This window comes from Cyprinodon tularosa, unplaced genomic scaffold (genome assembly GCF_016077235.1).
Source record: "Cyprinodon tularosa strain WSP-4 unplaced genomic scaffold, ASM1607723v1 ctg385, whole genome shotgun sequence".
Taxonomy (NCBI): domain Eukaryota; kingdom Metazoa; phylum Chordata; class Actinopteri; order Cyprinodontiformes; family Cyprinodontidae; genus Cyprinodon; species Cyprinodon tularosa.
The window spans coordinates 339,889-360,321 of NW_024039102.1; the positions used below are offsets into that span (position 1 = coordinate 339,889).

Consider the following 20,433-nt stretch of genomic DNA (forward strand, 5'->3'; position numbering starts at 1 on the left):
CACAAATTATGAGAATCTCATCGGTAATTTAAGGATTAAATATTTTCAGTCCATCTGGAAATAAACTACCGTATTTTCATGACCATAAGGCGCACCGTACTTAAAGGCGCAGTCTCAGTTATGTGTGCCATTTCTGTATTTAACACACACATAAGGCGCACCGGACTATAGGGCGCGGGTTTTATATACAGGTACATGTCCTCTACTACGTTTAAATACCTCTACTGCGTATTTAAAAATAGAGTGGAAGCAAAAATGAGTATGTTTGTGTTTTATTCATGTATTTATTACAAAGTATTAATCAAACCTGGGAGCTGGCCGTGAGACAGACACATCGCTGATGACACAGAGCGCTATGATCACTCCTCTGAAACAGTTTATTGACGCATAAATGAACTTAAAATACAGAAATCTGCCGGCAGAATATGTTCGCTTTATTATCCTGCTGCCTGCAGTTTAGATTGTACCAGTTAGTTCTGACGCGCGGCTGAAGCAGCTTTGCTGCTCTGGCTGCGCGGTGCAAAAGTGTGTCTGACACGCGTTGGGGCGGAGCTTCTCTATCCTATCTTTGCCTTGCAGCTATATTTGCTGTGATCAGTGGGAATAAAGTAGTTTTAATATGTTTTTAAGTGTGAAAATCCACCTGAAAACGGGTCGCCTCCTCGCAGTTTACCTCGACGGCTGGTAGGTGTTTTTCATCTAAATAATCCAAACTGCAGGCACCAGGATAATAAAAGCGAACATATTCTGTCGGCAGGTTTCAGCATTTTAAGTTAATTTAGGCGTTAATAAACTGTTTCAGAGGAGCGATCACAGCGCTCTGTGTCATCAGCGATGTGTCTGTCCCGCTGTCAGCTCCCAGATGGTTGATGCGGTGCATCAAGCAGCAAATTTTAAATTTTTCCATCTCGAGCAGCAGCGCGTTTGCGGCGAGTCACCCGCGTCAGATGCTTAAACGCTCCCAACGCGCTGCTTCAGCTGCTCAAAACGCGCTGCGCCTGCTGCTCAAAACGCGCTGTGGGACCTTTTGCTGCGCCTTGACGCGCGTCAACCATTGACTTTGCATGTAAACTCGCTGCTTCTGCCGCGCCAGCTGCGTCCGGTGTGAACGTAGCATTACTTTGAACGGCCGGTTCACACCGATGTCGAGCGGTTGAAGTTCCTTTGTCAGACCTCCCGGAATAACAGCAAGCACAGCGTTCATTTGTTTCACCATGTTTTTCACATCAGCTGTGAGATGGGCACGCATGGAGTCACAGATTAACAGCGGTGGTGATGCGTGGAAAAAACCACCTTGTCTCCTTACATTCACCTGCCTCAGCCACTCTTTCATCATCTCCTCAATGAGGAGTTTTGCATAAAGGGCATACCTGTTCTTTTATACACAATCCACACCCACACTTCCCCCTTTAACGTTCTCATGGTGGTCTCAACAACGTCCGTAGAAACAACACACATAGGGCGCACCGCACATTTTGAGGGAAAAAAAAAGATGCTTATATGCGCCTTATAGTCGTGAAAATACGGTATAGGAAAAAAGAGACGTTTTGTTTTGAATTGTTCACATAAATCCTCATCTCACTGTGTCTCTCTGCCTGTCCAGAATTCCAGCAGAACCATGTTGGGATGGAGGAGAAGCGGCTCAATGACCAACTGCTCAACAACCTGGAAAGAGACGGCAGACTGGATCTGGAGAAACCAGAACCTGCATGGGTGAAAGAAGAGCAGGATGAGTTTATTTCTCTGCAATTAAAAATGGAACAGGGAGAATCGGAAACTCTTCAGAGAAAAGAGGAAGAACTAAGAGCAGAACAGAATGATATGTTCATCAGTCAAGAAGGAGAGCAGTTTGTACTGAAGCAGGAAACCAAGATCTTCATGGTGAGTCGTTCAGAACCAGAGAACCGAGATCAGCAGGGTAGCACCGAAGAAGATGCAGGATGGAGTGGGACACAAGAAACAAATCCAGGCGAAGAGAACAGAGGTGGTCCAAAGGATGAAGGTCCGAAAAGACCTGATGCTGAGGAGGATCTGTTCTGTAAGATCTGTGGGAAATTTTTTTCTCCAAAGTGCCGCCTGTTAAAGCACCTTCAGACTCATACCGGGGAGAAGCCATTTGTGTGTCCTACATGTGGGAAAGGCTTCAGTGTGCGTTGGAGTCTGGTGAACCACATGAGAACGCACACGGGAGAGAAGCCATTCGTTTGTAAAACCTGTGGAAAGAAATTCAGCCTGAGGAGCAGTTTGAGAATCCACATGAGCGTGCACACAGGCGAGCGGCCTTTCTCATGTGGCACCTGTGGAAAATCCTTTTTTCGCCGGAGCGCTCTGAAAAAACACACCACCACCCATGAGGGCGAGAAACCTTTCTCCTGCAAAATCTGTGAAAGAGGTTTCAAACGGAAGGGCGATCTAAATGTTCACATGAGAGCTCACACTGGGAAGCTTTTCGAGTGTGAGCTCTGTGGTAAGCGCTTGTCTCGGCATTGCCTCCTGACATATCACATGAGGACCCACACAGGGGAGAGACCTTTCTCATGTCTGACTTGCGGAAAGGGCTTCTGCACGAATGGCGAATTGACTGCTCACATGAAGAAGCACACAGGGAAGGCGTAAGCTAACCCATGTCAATGTCCGTCCGATATTAAAGGAATTGCGTAAATTTTAACCCAAGTATTAGTTAATTTGAGATGTATTGAGGTGTACTGTGGCCACCTGACACCTAAAAAAACTGTCCTATGTAAAGAGAGAGTCAGATCTGTCACTAATGAGTGATGTACCCAGTGCCTGGCTTTACAGTCTGAGCTCCCCTTAAAACTGGCAAAGATAAAAGTTGTTGTTAGGCAACAAATGTGGCAAAAACCTGATCAAATATATCTGTTGTTCTCTGATTTGTTTTGTTCTCTACAAGGAAGTCCACGAATTCTCTAGCTTTTGATTTTCATAGCTGTCTGCTAACAGATTTCAGAAGGGAGACTCGTTCATTTTGCAGCATAGAAGTCAGTACCCGTGTTTAAAACCAACTGAAATGCAAATTTTAGGCAAACTTTTGGAAGTTTGCAACAAAGGAACTTTGAATTTGATGTGTTTCCGCTTGGTTTAAACGGAATTAACCAAGCGCCTCAAAGTAATGCAGCAAAAAAATAAAAATAAAAACTCATGCCCAATATTTTTACTATCATCCACATGCAAAAGTCCACTGTGTGACATAGAGGGGCTGTCTGTGGCATAGTGGACAGTGGAACTTCATTACACCTACAGGGTACCTTGGGTGTTTCTTCTGTGATGCTTCTCAAATGACCCATGTTTATTTTTGTTTGTTTTTTTTTTTATCTCCTTGATAGTCAAGTTGTCCAGCACACCGTTGTCAACCTTTGAAAAAAATAAGATATCAACTTGAGTTGAAGAATTGTACGATATGAAAAGAAAAACTAAAACTAATTAACACAGGAGTATGTTTGGCGACTGAAGCTCACCCTGTAATCTTCAGGGAATTGGGAATGATATCTAGGTTTTCTGCCTAAACATAAGAAAACATGGAGATGATTTAGTTGTGGCCTGATGCTTGGTGCTTAGGTCAAATAAAACCGTGTCTAAATATTAATCCTCCTCCTGTCATTTGTTCTGCACCAGTTTTTGAAAATCTACTGAATGGAAAATGGACAAGAAATGGAAAAATATTGCAAAGTACTTTTAATATATATATATTTTTTTAAATCTCCCTCTCACTTCCCACAGCCATGCAGAGCAGCGTCTCACTGTCTCTCTGTTGTCTGTAGTGGATCCTTCCGCTGGCCGTTGATAAATTATTTAGTTTATTTGTGTTACCAGGAACTGTCTCCCCCACCTAGGTGGTGCAGTGATAGCAGCAAAAAATTGCCCTAATTGATATCAAAGTCTGAGTTAGTTCTTATATAGTTTTTTAAATTGTTGAAATAGTCTAAGAATATTCAATTCAGTTTATCTATATAGTGCCATTTCACAACACGTCATCTCAATGCATTTTACAGAGACTAATTATCCAGGTTATTCAGTCAGGTGGGTTCAAAGTTTTCTATCTAAAGACACCTCCAGCAGAACCAGACTCGGTGTGAGCGGCCATCTGCTGCAACCCTATCCTGAAACAAAGCCAGGCAAACGAGCTCCGATTCAGCTCCCACATCAGAGGATGAAAGAGCACGTACAGTTAAATACAGTCAAAGAAACGCATAAACATGCGTGGTTTTCTAACTTTAAAACGTGATTATTTGCGCCCCGTACCGTACTAGAACTACTTTTTCTGTGGTACATTACTGGCCTTTTCTCAGAGCAAGAGGTTTGGTGACGGTAGGGATTCTGTTACATCTTACCTGCAAACTGTGAACGTTTCACACAACTTCATGTCCAAAAACCAGAACTACCCCTTTAATTCCATCTTAGAAATGCATTGGAGGATTATGAAAGGGATAAATTGACCACAAAACTCAATGTAATTTAAAAAAATATATGTATATATATTTTTTGTCCATTTTAAAGTTATAGTGGTAGGTTTTAGCGAATCTCCACTTGTACAACCCTGTACCTGCTCTCGAGAGGGAATGCCTGTTAAACGCCTGCGAGAGCGTGTACAAGCCCATTCCTCTTCAAGCATGCTCTGTTTAACAGTTGCTTTTTACAGCTCTCATAGAAGTTTACTTTCAAAAAGAAGATTTGCAATTTTTCCACTATGTCAGACTCACCACCGCTAAGTGAAAATGGGGACGAGGATGTACGATGATGATCCAACTGGAAAAAGAACATCCTCACCTATACCTTACAATTTCTGGGGCATTTCAGTTTATGACAAAAAAAAAAAAAATACCACTATTTTAAAACCTAGATTTATCTTAATTAATTAAATATTTCATACAATTGAAATAAATTAAAAGTTACTAAAAGCAATGAACATCTGTTGTAATGACACTCTACTCATGTTCAAGCAGCTTTCTGGCTGTCATCACATTTTGGTACAACAGGGTCTCTACCCTAATTATCCCTCAGGAACAATCACAGAAGGTCTAGAAACCATCCATCATCTCTCGCTTTGCTGCAGTCGCTGTGGGGCTAGTACTGATCTTCAGCAGGTTTAGGGGTGAAAGGCAGAGTCCACCCTGAACAAGGCACCAGTTCATCTCAGGGCAACACAGAGACAAAATCATGCACAATTAATCTAACAGTCATGTTTTTGGACTGTAGGAGGAAGCTGGAGTAACCAGAGAGAACACAAGCATGGAGAGCATGCAAACTCCATGCAGAAAGAGCCTGGACTGGGAATCGACCCAGGATCTTGTTGCTACAAACCAGGATAAGAATCATTAACTAGATGGTTATTGATTCAGGAAAATTATTTAATAAAGTTTTACCAAAGAAAACTTTATTTACCTTTTGGTTTTACATTTCAAAATAAGTTTGAACACCTTCCAGTTGCTATAAATTAGTTAAAAACTTATTTGATCTCATTCCAAATTCTTCAAAATAAACTTTGTTTCAGCGCAATCCTTCCAATAAAGATGTGCGTGGCTCTTGGTTCAGAAGCCTCCAAGTGAGACTCACTTCAGCGCTGTCAGATGTTTTTTAAAGTGACCATGCAATCCAACAAACGTTCTTTCCTCTTAATCAAGACGCTTTATTTTCCAGAAAACAAACTTAGGATTTCTTACGGCGATATGACGTGACAGGCAGATCATATCGGCTCATTTCGTTCCTTTTTATGCCACTCAAAAAAAACAATAATCAATAGCAGTTAAAAACTGTATGGCTGAGTGTCTGAATCCAAGAGCTCACCCGGACCCAATAGCCAACTCTAATATATCTCAGGTGATGGAGTCACTTGTCTATAATGAAGGGGCGGAGGCGAGAAACAGCGTAGATTATGCACAGCAGAAACAATACAACTAAACAAATTCATTATTTCATAATTAAGTCAACTCATACTTCAAACCAAAATATTTCAAGCTCATATATGTCACACCAAATCAGACAAAAATAGTAAACTAGAAATAAATATTCAATCATAAATCAAGCATTTGGCTCCAACACTGTGTTTCTCAAATATAAAATCCAAGTTGTTCTGTAATATTATTTTATTGTTCATGGTTGTCAACGATTTTTATTTAACCACGGTTTTTAACTTGAATCACACTTCATCTGTTCTACCACTAAGTTTGGTTGCACAGCACAGGAACGGGTTGTGGTTGTGACATGGGGTTAATTAATGCAACATAGATGCAACTTCTTCCAGTTAGAAACTCACCAGAGCCACTGATCCATCTCTTAGCAACCCCAAACACTGAGTCCTGGACATGAAGTGATTCTGAAAGCAAGTATTCAGCTGGTGGTACTGCCCAGATCTGGAGCTGATCTGGCTGCACTGACGCTGTTATTCAGTTTTTCAAATTATGTGACTCGCTCTCAGCCATGGTGAGTGGATCAGACATCATGATATATTGTGATCCATGGAGCAGAAAATATGGCGAAACACCAAGCCAATAGCAGCTCCTCGCAGTTGAAGTGAGCTGGGCAGAATTTTTCCACGTTGTTCTCAGCCGGGAACTGAAGATCAAGCAACCGATTCAGAAATTCATGCTTCCTGTTTGAGAACAGGGAGAGAAAAGGGTAAAATAAAAAGTTTACTGGGCAATCCAAGTTCTCATTTACTGCAACCTGACCTGAGCTTTTATTTCGGACTTTTGCTTTTGGATCTTTAAAATATCTACAGTTTTTTATATATCAAAGAAGAAACTTTTACCTTGTTTTTAAAAAGGGAGTCACTGCATTGAATACTTAATTTTTCTTCGCATAAAGCAGATTAGCACTGCTAACTGTAGCAGGTGAAATAGACAAGTATACCAATTCTTTTTTTAATGTGTACACTATTTACAGTATATAAAATATTTTAACTCCCAACCTTTTTAGTTATCATAACCATAAACCTAATTTTTGTTTATTTTTCTTTTTTTCCAACCCTCGTCATCCATTTTAACATAGGGATACAAACCTCAACTGAATTATTACTTTTTTTAAATACCAAATTTTAAATTGCAAAAGTCTCAATCAACCCCTTAGCAAAAAGCAGTATCCATAAAGTATACTAAATTTTTAAATTTACTAAAGTATACTTAAAGTATACTTTAATAAACACTTTTTATACTTCTCAGTGTAAGTCAAGTACACTTGACTCTACTAATGTTAAGTATATGAAATATAGTTTAGAAGAAGTAAACTCTAAGTGCACTGCCTGATTTTAAGTATGAAATTAGTGCACTTTAAGAATACTTGAATAAAATACTTTTTGCTAAGGGATGTTTTTAATCCAATTTCCACTGATTTAGATAGATAAATTAAAACGTTAAGATTAAGAAAAATTAAAAGCAATGGATATTTACTTATTTCAATACTTTACTTTTGCATTCAGGTTTTAGAGACATCTCATCTCAAACATCTCATTTTTTAAAATGAGAAACCAAACAATGAACCACACAAAGTATCTTTGGGGCTTCAATTCACTCTACATTACTTACATAATATATAATAGTGCTTTGTCCTCTGATTAACGCTAAATCAGACATTGTATCTATGGATCCTGACATGAATATTTATTTTCATGTTCAAACTTCTGATAAGAATTAAACTAAAACCAGATATGAGGAAAAAGCTGATAGGAGTTTCTGTTTATTAGATGGGGACAAGTAATATATTTCACATATGATATACTGTAGCATTTACACCTCATGTAAATGGAAGATCTGCAGATCCATAGTGAGCTAGAAGATAAAGGTTTAAATGACAAACAATAGAGAATAAAAGGCAGATTATTCTTCTGCATCCGCACACATCAAATGTCGCTTGGGTCTGATCGTGAACCAGTTTTTGCTGGTATGCTTCTGCAATGTTGGTATGGAATTTCTGGGGACGCACAGCAGTTTTCCGCCAAAGCGCTAGGGGGAGCCTATTCGAGAACTCGCGAGAACTTCGGCGGATGTTCACGAGAACTTCGGCAGCACCGGCGGAAATCTTCCAAAATAACAACAATCTAACACAGCAGAATTTATGGCGTTTGAGTTTTCTATGAAAATAAGATAACACTTTTTAAAATCATATTTTCTACAAGTATAATAAAATATACTCAGGTCCCGCATTGTTAACAGAAAGCAGAAATTATTTTTACCGTAGTACTATTACGATCCTCAGTTATATCTTTAGCCAACAGGGGGCGGTACCAACCACTAGTTAATACAAGAGGCAGCTGTGACGGTTAATTCCGGTTTAGCCGTTAGCATAGTTAGCTTAGTTGTGTCAATCGCTGTGGTGGGATCCAGTCTGAGTCTGCGCAGCAACAATGTGTTCAGTTCAGCCTCTGAGAGAGTTTATCAGACAGAGACTAACTGCTGCTGCTGAAGAAATCTTCTCAGAGGTGGAAAAAACCATCATCCAGTACGAGGAGGAGATCGACCGTCAGAGACTGCTGGACATCAGCTGGAGACCCCGAATCGAACAGAACCAAGCAGGTAGGTCCAGTCGGTCTGTGGAGGCACACCTCGGATTTAGTTCAGGATCAAAGTGATTCATGAGATGATCCGTTTCTGTCTGAAAGTCAGAGATCAGCTGGTTTCTCGTCTGGTTATGACAACGAGCCAATAATAAAGCGCCTCTTGGACATTAAAATAGACAGCTTCCGGAGTTTTTGATCAGCTGTTGTAGAATATATTACTAAACTTTAAGAACATCAATACATAATTGAAAAATATCCATCAGCTCCATAACACATATATTAAGCTAAAACCTATTTATAAAGATGTTTTTATTTCACGTTTTAATGATTTTGTTATAATCCCTGTTAAGTTACAGTTTGTATCTGATCCTACTTGAATGTGTTGTTTATATAAAGACATCTAAACGGATTTAATGCACACCTACAAGCAGTACTTCAGATGGTGGGGGTGACATCCCCCCTCTCAAAAAAACACCCCCCCCCATACCATCCCCTGTTACATTTTATTACGGAATGTGTAAAATTTCTACCATATATTAACAGTAATGGTAATATTATTGCCCTTTCAATATTTCGCAGGCTGTAGGCTTACAAGTAGCCTGAGCAAAATAAAGCAAATCAAAGAAGTGTCCTTTCATGGCTATGAAGCTGATCCCAGTGGGAAATTAGTAGCTAACTATGAACTGACTGCAGTTCTACTGTAAGGTGTCTTGGTCAAGGTAAATGACCGGCGTACCTGACATGTAATAACCAGACCATGCATAGTGCTTTAATTTAATAGACTATATCAATTAGGCTATGCATGCTTCCAAAAAGAATTCCACCATCTGCCTTCTTTTTTTACTACTAGACTACAGCCTACAAGCTTGCTAAAAGTTACTGCTTTTCTCTCTCATCATGTAGGGCAGTTGGTCCTCGAGGACCGCTGTCCTGCAGGTTTTAGAGGTTTCTCTGCTTTAGCACAGCTGATTCTGATGATTGCTGTTCAGCAAAAGCCTGTTAATCAGCTATCAATGAAAATCAGCTGTGCTGGAGCAACTCCAGGACCGACTTTGCCTGATGTAGGGTAAAAACACCATGAGACAGAAATACTTGTGAAAAATCAGTTTTCTATTAAATTAACAAGATCATTTCTACAAAAAATAAATAAAAAGCAATTTTCTCAATCAACAAGATAATTATTATAAAAAAAATATTTATTTCTGTAAAAAATAATCTTAATTCCAAAAAAAAAAACAGACAAAACTGTCTTTTTCTTAGTTGAATTTAACACCCTTTTGTAATGTTCAGCTTTGTTGCTATAAATGCTGTAAATCTGAATGCCATTTCATTTTATTATTTTTTTGAGTAACTTAAAACCATGGGAACACGTCGACCATGTTTTATGGGTAAAGTCAATATATACCGTATTTTCACGACTATAAGGCGCACTTAAACGTCTTTTTTTCCCCTCAAAATGTGCGGTGCGCCCTATGGTGCGGTGCGCCCTATGTGTGTTGTAACTGCGACTTTTGAGACCACCTCATTGAGGAGATGATGAAAGAGTGGCTGAATGTAAGGAGACCAGGTGTTTTTTTTTCCACTCATCACCATTAATCTGTAACTCCATGCGTGCCCATCTCACAGCTGATGTGAAAAACATGGGGAAACAAATTAACCCTGTGCTCGCTGTTCAACCGCTCAACATCGGTGTGAACCGGACCCAGCAGGTGCAGCAGAAGCAGCGAGGAATAACGTGTCTGCTGGCTCTGTTCTTCAAGCTTTTGCAAAAGCAGGCATTATTTCTGAGGAGCCGCGCTGCACGGAAAGTGACTCTGACAGCGCAGAAGGGGAAACTGGCATGTCTGATTTAGCGCAGCTGTTTAATTCAGAAACAGAGGATGAGGACTTTGATGGGTTTGATTAATACTTTGTAATAAATACTTAAATAAAGCACAATCATACTCAGTTTTGCTCCCGCTCTATTTTTCTACCTGAAAACTTAATTCAACAGCAGGCTCTGGGCCGCGGCGCATCCGGACTCACCTCGGCAGGTGTTTTTTCATCTAAATAATCTAAATCTTTTTAAGTGAGAAAGTCCACCTGAAAATTTAATCATTGCAGTCAGCTCATCCAGATTATTATCATGCCTATGTTTTAAGTTAATTTATGCGTCAATAAACGAAGAAGAAGGGGAAACTGGCATGTCGGATTTAGCGCAGCTGTTTAATTCAGAAACAGAGGATGAGGACTTTGAGGGGTTTGATTAATACTCTGTAATAAATACATGAATAAAGCACAATCATACTCAGTTTTGCTCCCGCTCTATTTTTCTACCTGAAAACTTAATTCAACAGCTGCCTCTGGGCCGCGGCGCATCCAGACTCACCTCGGCAGGTGTTTTTTCATCTAAATCAGTGGTCTCCAACCCTGGTCCTCAAGATCTACTGTCCTACAGATTTTCCCTGCTTCAACACAGCTGAATCAAATGATTGATTACCTTTTCAAGCCATTCATTTGATTCAGCTGTGTTGAAGCAGGGATGCATCTAAAATCTGTAGGACAGTAGATCTTGAGGACCAGGGTTGGAGACCACTGATCTAAATAATCTAAATCTTTTTAAGTGAGAAAGTCCACCTGAAAATTTAATCATTGCAGTCAGCTCATCCAGATTATTATCCTGCCTATGTTTTAAGTTAATTTATGCGTGAATAAACGAAGAAGAAGGGGAAACTGGCATGTCGGATTTAGCGCAGCTGTTTAATTCAGAAACAGAGGATGAGGACTTTGAGGGGTTTGATTAATACTCTGTAATAAATACATGAATAAAGCACAATCATACTCAGTTTTGCTCCCGCTCTATTTTTCTACCTAAAAAACTTAATTCAACAGCAGGCTCTGGGCCGCGGCGCATCCGGACTCACCTCGGCAGGTGTTTTTTCATCTAAATAATCTAAATCTTTTTAAGTGAGAAAGTCCACTTGAAAATTTAATCATTGCAGTCAGTTCATCCAGATTATTATCCTGCCTATGTTTTAAGTTAATTTATGCGTCAATAAATTGTATCAGAGGAGTAATCACAGCCCTGTGTCATCAGCGATGTGTCTCTCATGGCCAGCTCCCAGGTTTGAATAATACTTTGTAATAAATACACCTTGCAGCTTTATTTGCTGTGATCAGTGGGAATAAAGTAGTTTTAATATGTTTTTAAGTGGGAAAATCCACCTGAGAGGACATGTACCTGTATATAAAAAACGCGCCCTATAGTCCGGTGCGCCTTATGTGTGTGTTAAATACAGAAATGGGACACATAACTGAGAGTGCGCCTTTTAGTCCGGTGCGCCTTATGGTCGTGAAAATACGGTAGTTGAGAATAAAGTTGAAGAAAATCAGAATTCTCTTTCTCATCTTCCCTTCCATGTCCTTTGTATACGATTTAACTCCCTAAATCATGTAATCAATATACAAGTCTGCCTTACATACAGTCACAACAGTCATAACTGTATGGTTATGAAAGCAAAGCTGTTGGGCTATCAGCTAGACCTGGGACATCTATTCCTGAAGCTATATTGGCAAAACAGAACACACACAAACACACCGACACACACACAAAAACTAAATGCATCTTCCAACGGAGTGGAACGATTACAATTTCTTCTTTGCTCTTCCCCTTGTTTTCCTTCCAAGTCCAACAAGTTTATCTATGATGTATAAATCTATTCTGGATCCAAACACTTTTGCCGTACTGCTGGCTGTATTTCCTGATAAACTATTTCATTTCATACTTCCTCCCCGGGGGCAGAAAGATTCTCTTCTGTTTGTCTTGCTGGCTTCCATCTCATTGGTCGACAGGAAATACCAAATTCTGTCCTCTGTTTTTGCTCAGGAACCAGCATTGTTTCCCCCACTATTTTATAAGCCCTTACACCACCAGATTCTACCTGGCTCATCTGCATACAACTTGTATTAAACGGGTATTAGCCAGGGCTGAAACAATCTGATTAATTTGGATTAATGAATTATTGAAATAATTGTCAACTAATTTAGTCATTGATTAATTCCTTACTGGAGTATAGAGACTGTAAAACATGCCTTTAGCTGACAGAGCAACCCACTTAAACCCTGAACACACCGAATCCAAATTTCATTGGTCTTGCAGGAAGAGAGGTACGGTTAAAAAGTAAAACACATCCGCTTTTGGGGAAAATGCAATAAAATCTGTCAATTGCACAGGAAAACAGTCACACAGTGAATATATAGCAGGCGGGACAGACTCTTGCAAAAACAATCAATGAAACATTAAAAAATAATACGTCTCCCATGATAGGAGCTCAGATGGACACAAAAATGGCTAAAGTTATGATCCTCTTTAAGCCCCAGAAAAAACAATGAGACAGGTGAAAACACAGGTTATCACTCTACTTGAGGAAAATACATTTTGACAAACTTCAGGATACAGTAAATTAACCATCCTCTTGGACAAAAAAGACACAAAGTGCAGGTAACCTCATCGTTCTCCCCTCTTTATAAAAAGAAAAACAGAAACATATATAAACTTCACAGATCTCTCTCTAAGAGTCATCTCACTGCCTCAGTCGGCATATAAACGAAACCCGGTGGTTTCGTCGTACAGTGTGAGCTGTACCTGCGTGCAACGATTGAAATAATTGCACAGTGGGGTTTTCTTTACAGCTGCGCCAGTGTTTTTTTCATTTATTTATTTTTTATAACATTTCCTAATCTGTCCAAATCAAATGTGGGGAAACTGTTTTAATTTGTGTGGCACAGACAGAAGTAAAAAAAAAATAAAATCTGAACAGATCTGCTCACACAGCCTAGCGGGAGCCTCTGTATCCGCAGTCAGTGTGGCATGGAAAAAAATCGGATAGGAGATTAAAAATTCCTACGCAAAAGGTGTTTTCAGGCTTTTAGAGAAGTAATTATATCAAAATTGTAAAGAAAAAAATATATATATTTTGCATTTAAAGCTACAGTGTGTAATAATTACAGGGATATACAGTCAGAAATGTAATATATTATACATAACTATGTTATTTATCATCATGTACGAGCTCAGCCTCTTAACCTTAATATTTGCGTTGCCTTAGAATTCGTTATTTATAATTACATAGGAGCGGGTCTCGCAGCCATGGAGGCAGACATCTTTGCGCTACGGCAGCGCAGAGCCAACAAACTAGTGATTGCGAGATCGCCAAAACGTCACAACGATGTAGAAAAAATAACGGGTATATTTATTATCTTAAGTTTACATGAAATCTATACCCTACACAGACTAATGAAATACTATCTGTAAAATTATCTATGTAAACAAACCTCATCACTTGAGAATTGACCAATTTATCGATTAGGAAAAATAATTAGTTGTAGCCCTAGTTTCAGCTTCATCTCCTCTATATAAATCACAAACAGATGAGGGCCTATTTGATACCTGGGCATCATTACAGTTGGGGAGCGGTTTATACCAAAGCCATGTGTTTGCCCAAAAGCTGAAAATGTATACGCTATAAATATTTAAGACATCTCAGATCACACCCAACAACAGACAAAATAAATCACACTTGTCTCCACCTCGTTTTCAGTCCTCTAAACGGCAACATTCAGCAGTAACTTTCCATGCAATGCACCATGAATGTCAGTGTTTTTCTAAATGAGCCAGCTGATGGTTACTAATGAAAAGAGCAAAACGTTTTTTTTTTAGCTGAGACTAAAATAGATGGGAGGAAGAGTTGGGGAAATAGGTTTGGTAGCCAGAATGGAGGCTTAATAAATAAAATAAGCTTTTTATAAATGCTTTCAGATAGATGGACAGATCGCCTAAACAAATAAATAATTTATACATTCCTCTCATTTTGAAATGTATATCAAATGTTATCCATTATGGTATGCTACAGGTACAGTGCTGGTTTATGTTTTTAGAACTGTTCACCCAGCTACAATTACCTTCATTTCTATGTCAGAATGAAACCAATCTGTTGTTCAACACCTGGGATTAATTGTGTTGGCAATTCCCGGCAGGTCTACTCAGTACTGGACTCTGTTGGCACACAGATTAAAGGTGATGCTGTAGGGCACGGGTGTCAAAGTGGTTCCAGAAAGGGCCACGTGGCTGCGGGCTTTCTTTCCATCCAAGCAAAAGCACACCGGACTCCAGTCATCTCATCAAGTGAGTCCAATCCGAACATGATTACTTGATGAGATGACTGGAGTCTGGTGTGCTGTTGCTTGGTTGAAAAGAAATCCTGCTGCTAAGACACCACTGCTGTAGAATGTTAACCCTTTAACTGCCTTGTCAACCTACAGTTTGTTTAGCAAATATACAATTATGTGTTTGACCAGGAAGAAGGGTTAAAGTAGCTCATTATCACAGTAAAACCATTTTCTTATCTCCTTTCAGGCCTTGGACATCACTTCTATGGGGAGGACCTTCCTACTGACCATGAGAGGAGCTTCAGTCCAGACCAGGAGACACCAGAAACTACACAGGGGACGAGAGAGCTGGAGGCAGTCGGCACCAATGAGGATAAGGAGCTTGTCCTGAAGCAGGAGACTGATGCCATTATGGTGACTGTTGATTATGACGAAAGAGAACAGAGCAAACCAGAACCAAGCAGCCACTGGCTCCTCTCCCAGAGCCATACTGAAAACAAAGAGGGAAGACTTAACAACGTTTTGAATCCAAAGAAAACAGCAGAGGAGACTAGAAATCGAAGTGACAGATCAGACCTTCTGTATCCGTGTCCCATTTGTGGAAAATGTTTTGCAAAGAGCAATTACTTAACCAAACACAAGAGGATTCACACCAGCGAGAAACGATTTGTCTGTGATCAGTGCGGGAAAGCTTTCAGCAACACCAGTTATTTAGCTAATCACAAGAAAACCCACAGCGGCATGAAGCCTTTTGCCTGCCTCATCTGTGGGAGAGTGTTCACTCAGCAAATCCACATGACTGACCACATGAGGATCCACACAGGGGAGAAACCCTTCCCCTGCTCCACATGTGGGAAATACTTCAGGCAAAAAAGCAGCTTAAATAAACACATGAAAACTCAGCATAAGAAACTGCAGCCATAATCTCGATTAGAAGCAGCTCAATACAGCCTGTACCTGAATCCCAAGCCGTGTTTCAGACTCAGAAACAATTAGCTCTTCCCAGTTCCAAGCTACAGGGAGGACTCTTAAAGTTTTCTGGAGTCGGAAGGAGCATCAAGAACAGATAAAGTGGAACAAAGAAAGGTTCCTGTTTTTTCCCTGACTCTAACTTTCACAACAGAATTGGTTCTGCTCCAAAAACATTCCCTGCTTCAGTGGGAGAACCAGCTACGCCGGCACAGAGAAAGTCTGCAGTGTTGGATCCCAGATATCTCCATTGCTGTTGACCCATTCCAGGGAGTAAAATATGGCTGAAGCTGTTTTTAAATGCAAGCCCAATGTTGTGATGAAGCATTGTTGGTTCAGAAAATCCAGCTTTGATTTGTTATAATTACTGAAATATAAATTTCAATAGTATAAATATCTCTGAAGAACATTGAAAAGACTAATTAATAAAGAAATATGTTTTTAGTAAAGGTGCCAGCAGCTGCACTGCAATGTTGTATATCTATGTATATATAAAAAAGACCTAAATGAAAATGTATACTTTACCAGTTCAGAAACAGAATAATCTGATATGAAGGATGCATTCAGGGAGCAGCAGATCCTTTCAATAATGTATCCATGTGTTTTTTATTGAATCTTTATGTAAATCGGAGGATCCTACTTCCTGGAAGAATTTTTAAAATAAAATTTTCTTTAATTGAGACAGTATCTGCATAAGAGTCTAAATATGAACCAAAGTCCAGAGTATCTTCTGATTACCGTTTATTAGATTTTTATCTCCGTTCCTTGGGTCATCTCCTGCCACTAGAGCGTGCTAATGCTGTTGTAGGTGAGACGTATCATGTTCACTTCCTGTTTTGACTGCTTAGCAGCGTGTTGTTCACACTATCTCCATCTAAATTAAGTTATTTTTTATGTGATATCTGTATCTCAGTAACTAACTCTCCAGAACCACTTTAAAACATAGCACCTTCTGCTGCAATTCCCTACTGAGCACTTGTCAGTTTCACACAATTTTATTTCTGGTAGTAAGGAGTAGCTAGCCCAGGCTGGTGCTAGCTTAGCATCGCTATGGCTTCTCTTTCTCCCTCCCTTGACTGTTCTCCTGCTCTCTGTGTCAGATGTTCAGTTATTCCTCTGCCTCCTTTAGTGATAATGGTATTTGTAATCAGTGTAGTATTTTTTTGTAGCTTTGGAGGTGAGGATGTCAGAGTTAGAATCCAGGCTTCAGGCTGTTGAACATCCAGGAGTTAAGTTAGGCCCCCCACGTAGTAGTCCTCCAAAAGTGCCCGAGCAGCCAGGCGATTGGGTAACTACGCAAAAAGCGTAGTCGTGGATCTCTGCCCACTGGTCACCACAACCCTTTTATGTTTTTAACCGATTTTCCCCGCTCAATTTGTATTTGAGATCCAGTTCAAACCAAGTTAATTAAGGTAATGTTCCTTCTTATTTTCTCTGCCATTTTAGATGTGATTAATCTATCCCTGTTACAGGGGTAAATACCTCTCTCTAAGAGTCATCTCACTGCCTCAGTCGGCATATAAACGAAACCCGGTGGTTTCGTCGTACAGTGTGAGCTGTACCTGCGTGCAACGATTGAAATAATTGCACAGTGTATGCCCGGCTTAAGTGGGGTTTTCTTTACAGCTGCGCCAGTGTTTTCTATTTATTTATTTTTAATAACGTTTCCTAATCTGTCCAAATCAAATGTGGGGAAACTGTTTTAATTTGTGTGGCACAGACAGAAGTAAAAAAAAAACAAAAAAAAACTATCTGAACAGATCTGCTCACACGGCCTAGCGGGAGCCTCTGTATCCGCAGTCAGTGTGGCATGGAAAAAAATCGGATAGGAGATTAAAAATTCCTACGCAAAAGGTGTTTTCAGGCCTTTAAGAAGTAATTATATCAAAATTGTAAAGAAAAAAAAATATATTTTGCATTTAAGATAAAAAAAATAATAATTTTTGACTGTTAATATGCTCTATCCAGATCTCCTCAAGTGTCAAAATCTTTAAGGATCCTTTTGCTATCCAATTATTAATTGATTAATCAAAAATATAATTGACCAATTTATTGATTAGGAAAAATAATTAGTTGTAGTTTCAGCTTCATCTCCTCTATATAAATCACAAACAGATGAGGGCCTATTTGATACCTGGGCATCATTACAGTTGGGGAGCGGTTTATACCAAAGCCATGTGTTTGCCCAAAAGCTGAAAATGTATACGCTATAAATATTTAAGACATCTCAGATCACACCCAACAACAGACAAAATAAATCACACTTGTCTCCACCTCGTTTTCAGTCCTCTAAACGGCAACATTCAGCAGTAACTTTCCATGCAATGCACCATGAATGTCAGTGTTTTTCTAAATGAGCCAGCTGATGGTTACTAATGAAAAGAGCAAAACGTTTTTTTTTTAGCTGAGACTAAAATAGATGGGAGGAAGAGTTGGGGAAATAGGTTTGGTAGCCAGAATGGAGGCTTAATAAATAAAATAAGCTTTTTATAAATGCTTTCAGATAGATGGACAGATCGCCTAAACAAATAAATAATTTATACATTCCTCTCATTTTGAAATGTATATCAAATGTTATCCATTATGGTATGCTACAGGTACAGTGCTGGTTTATGTTTTTAGAACTGTTCACCCAGCTACAATTACCTTCATTTCTATGTCAGAATGAAACCAATCTGTTGTTCAACACCTGGGATTAATTGTGTTGGCAATTCCCGGCAGGTCTACTCAGTACTGGACTCTGTTGGCACACAGATTAAAGGTGATGCTGTAGGGCACGGGTGTCAAAGTGGTTCCAGAAAGGGCCACGTGGCTGCGGGCTTTCTTTCCATCCAAGCAAAAGCACACCGGACTCCAGTCATCTCATCAAGTGAGTCCAATCCGAACATGATTACTTGATGAGATGACTGGAGTCTGGTGTGCTGTTGCTTGGTTGAAAAGAAATCCTGCTGCTAAGACACCACTGCTGTAGAATGTTAACCCTTTAACTGCCTTGTCAACCTACAGTTTGTTTAGCAAATATACAATTATGTGTTTGACCAGGAAGAAGGGTTAAAGTAGCTCATTATCACAGTAAAACCATTTTCTTATCTCCTTTCAGGCCTTGGACATCACTTCTATGGGGAGGACCTTCCTACTGACCATGAGAGGAGCTTCAGTCCAGACCAGGAGACACCAGAAACTACACAGGGGACGAGAGAGCTGGAGGCAGTCGGCACCAATGAGGATAAGGAGCTTGTCCTGAAGCAGGAGACTGATGCCATTATGGTGACTGTTGATTATGACGAAAGAGAACAGAGCAAACCAGAACCAAGCAGCCACTGGCTCCTCTCCCAGAGCCATACTGAAAACAAAGAGGGAAGACTTAACAACGTTTTGAATCCAAAGAAAACAGCAGAGGAGACTAGAAATCGAAGTGACAGATCAGACCTTCTGTATCCGTGTCCCATTTGTGGAAAATGTTTTGCAAAGAGCAATTACTTAACCAAACACAAGAGGATTCACACCAGCGAGAAACGATTTGTCTGTGATCAGTGCGGGAAAGCTTTCAGCAACACCAGTTATTTAGCTAATCACAAGAAAACCCACAGCGGCATGAAGCCTTTTGCCTGCCTCATCTGTGGGAGAGTGTTCACTCAGCAAATCCACATGACTGACCACATGAGGATCCACACAGGGGAGAAACCCTTCCCCTGCTCCACATGTGGGAAATACTTCAGGCAAAAAAGCAGCTTAAATAAACACATGAAAACTCAGCATAAGAAACTGCAGCCATAATCTCGATTAGAAGCAGCTCAATACAGCCTGTACCTGAATCCCAAGCCGTGTTTCAGACTCAGAAACAATTAGCTCTTCCCAGTTCCAAGCTACAGGGAGGACTCTTAAAGTTTTCTGGAGTCGGAAGGAGCATCAAGAACAGATGAAGTGGAACAAAGAAAGGTTCCTGTTTTTTCCCTGACTCTAACTTTCACAACAGAATTGGTTCTGCTCCAAAAACATTCCCTGCTTCAGTGGGAGAACCAGCTACGCCGGCACAGAGAAAGTCTGCAGTGTTGGATCCCAGATATCTCCATTGCTGTTGACCCCTTCCAGGGAGTAAAATATGGCTGAAGCTGTTTTTAAATGCAAGCCCAATGTTGTGATGAAGCATTGTTGGTTCAGAAAATCCAGCTTTGATTTGTTATAATTACTGAAATATAAATTTCAATAGTATAAATATCTCTGAAGAACATTGAAAAGACTAATTAATAAAGAAATATGTTTTTAGTAAAGGTGCCTGCAGCTGCACTGCAATGTTGTATATCTATGTATATATAAAAAAGACCTAAATGAAAATGTATACTTTACCAGTTCAGAAACAGAATAATCTGATATGAAGGATGCATTCAGGGAGCAGCAGATCCTTTAAATAATGTATCCATGTGTTTTTTATTGAATCTTTATGTAAATCGGAGGATCCTACTTCCTGGAAGAATTTTTAAAATAAAATTTTCTTTAATTGAGACAGTGTCTGCATAAGAGTCTAAATATGAACCAAAGTCCAGAGTATCTTCTGATTACCGTTTATTAGATTTTCATCTCCGTTCCTTGGGTCATCTCCTGCCACTAGAGCGTGCTACTGCTGTTGTAGGTGAGACGTATCATGTTCACTTCCTGTTTTGACTGCTTAGCAGCGTGTTGTTCACACTATCTCCATCTAAATTAAGTTCTTTTTTATGTGATATCTCTGTATCTCAGTAACTAACTCTCCAGAACCACTTTAAAACATAGCACCTTCTGCTGCAATTCCCTACTGAGCACTTGTCAGT

The 20,433-nt window shown here is 39.8% G+C and overlaps 3 protein-coding genes across 6 annotated transcripts in view; all 3 read left to right on the forward strand.

Moving 5' to 3' along the window:
- LOC119791259 (zinc finger protein 239-like) overlaps positions 1-3,604 on the forward strand; it is a 42,007-nt gene extending 38,403 nt beyond the window's left edge. For 2 of the 4 annotated variants that reach the window (XM_038297267.1, XM_038297266.1), the window contains exon 2: positions 1,604-3,604. In XM_038297267.1, the coding sequence (XP_038153195.1) occupies positions 1,604-2,616 (1,013 nt within the window). In that variant the 3' untranslated portion in view covers positions 2,617-3,604. The remainder of the gene's footprint in view (positions 1-1,603) is intronic. The other 2 variants (XM_038297264.1, XM_038297269.1) reach the window with 2 other exon arrangements.
- A 4,628-nt stretch (positions 3,605-8,232) lies between these two features.
- LOC119791269 (zinc finger protein 135-like) lies at positions 8,233-16,305 on the forward strand. The gene is made up of 2 exons (XM_038297287.1): positions 8,233-8,525; positions 14,904-16,305. The coding sequence occupies exons 1-2, from the start codon at positions 8,357-8,359 to the stop codon at positions 15,578-15,580; spliced, it is 846 nt and encodes a 281-aa protein (XP_038153215.1). The 5' UTR covers positions 8,233-8,356; the 3' UTR covers positions 15,581-16,305.
- Positions 16,306-18,690: 2,385 nt separating this feature from the next.
- On the forward strand, positions 18,691-20,127 carry LOC119791274 (putative zinc finger protein 876). The gene has a single exon (XM_038297296.1). It carries the CDS (start codon positions 18,890-18,892, stop codon positions 19,400-19,402), a length of 513 nt encoding a protein of 170 aa, XP_038153224.1. The 5' UTR covers positions 18,691-18,889; the 3' UTR covers positions 19,403-20,127.
- The last annotated feature ends 306 nt before the right edge of the window (positions 20,128-20,433 follow it).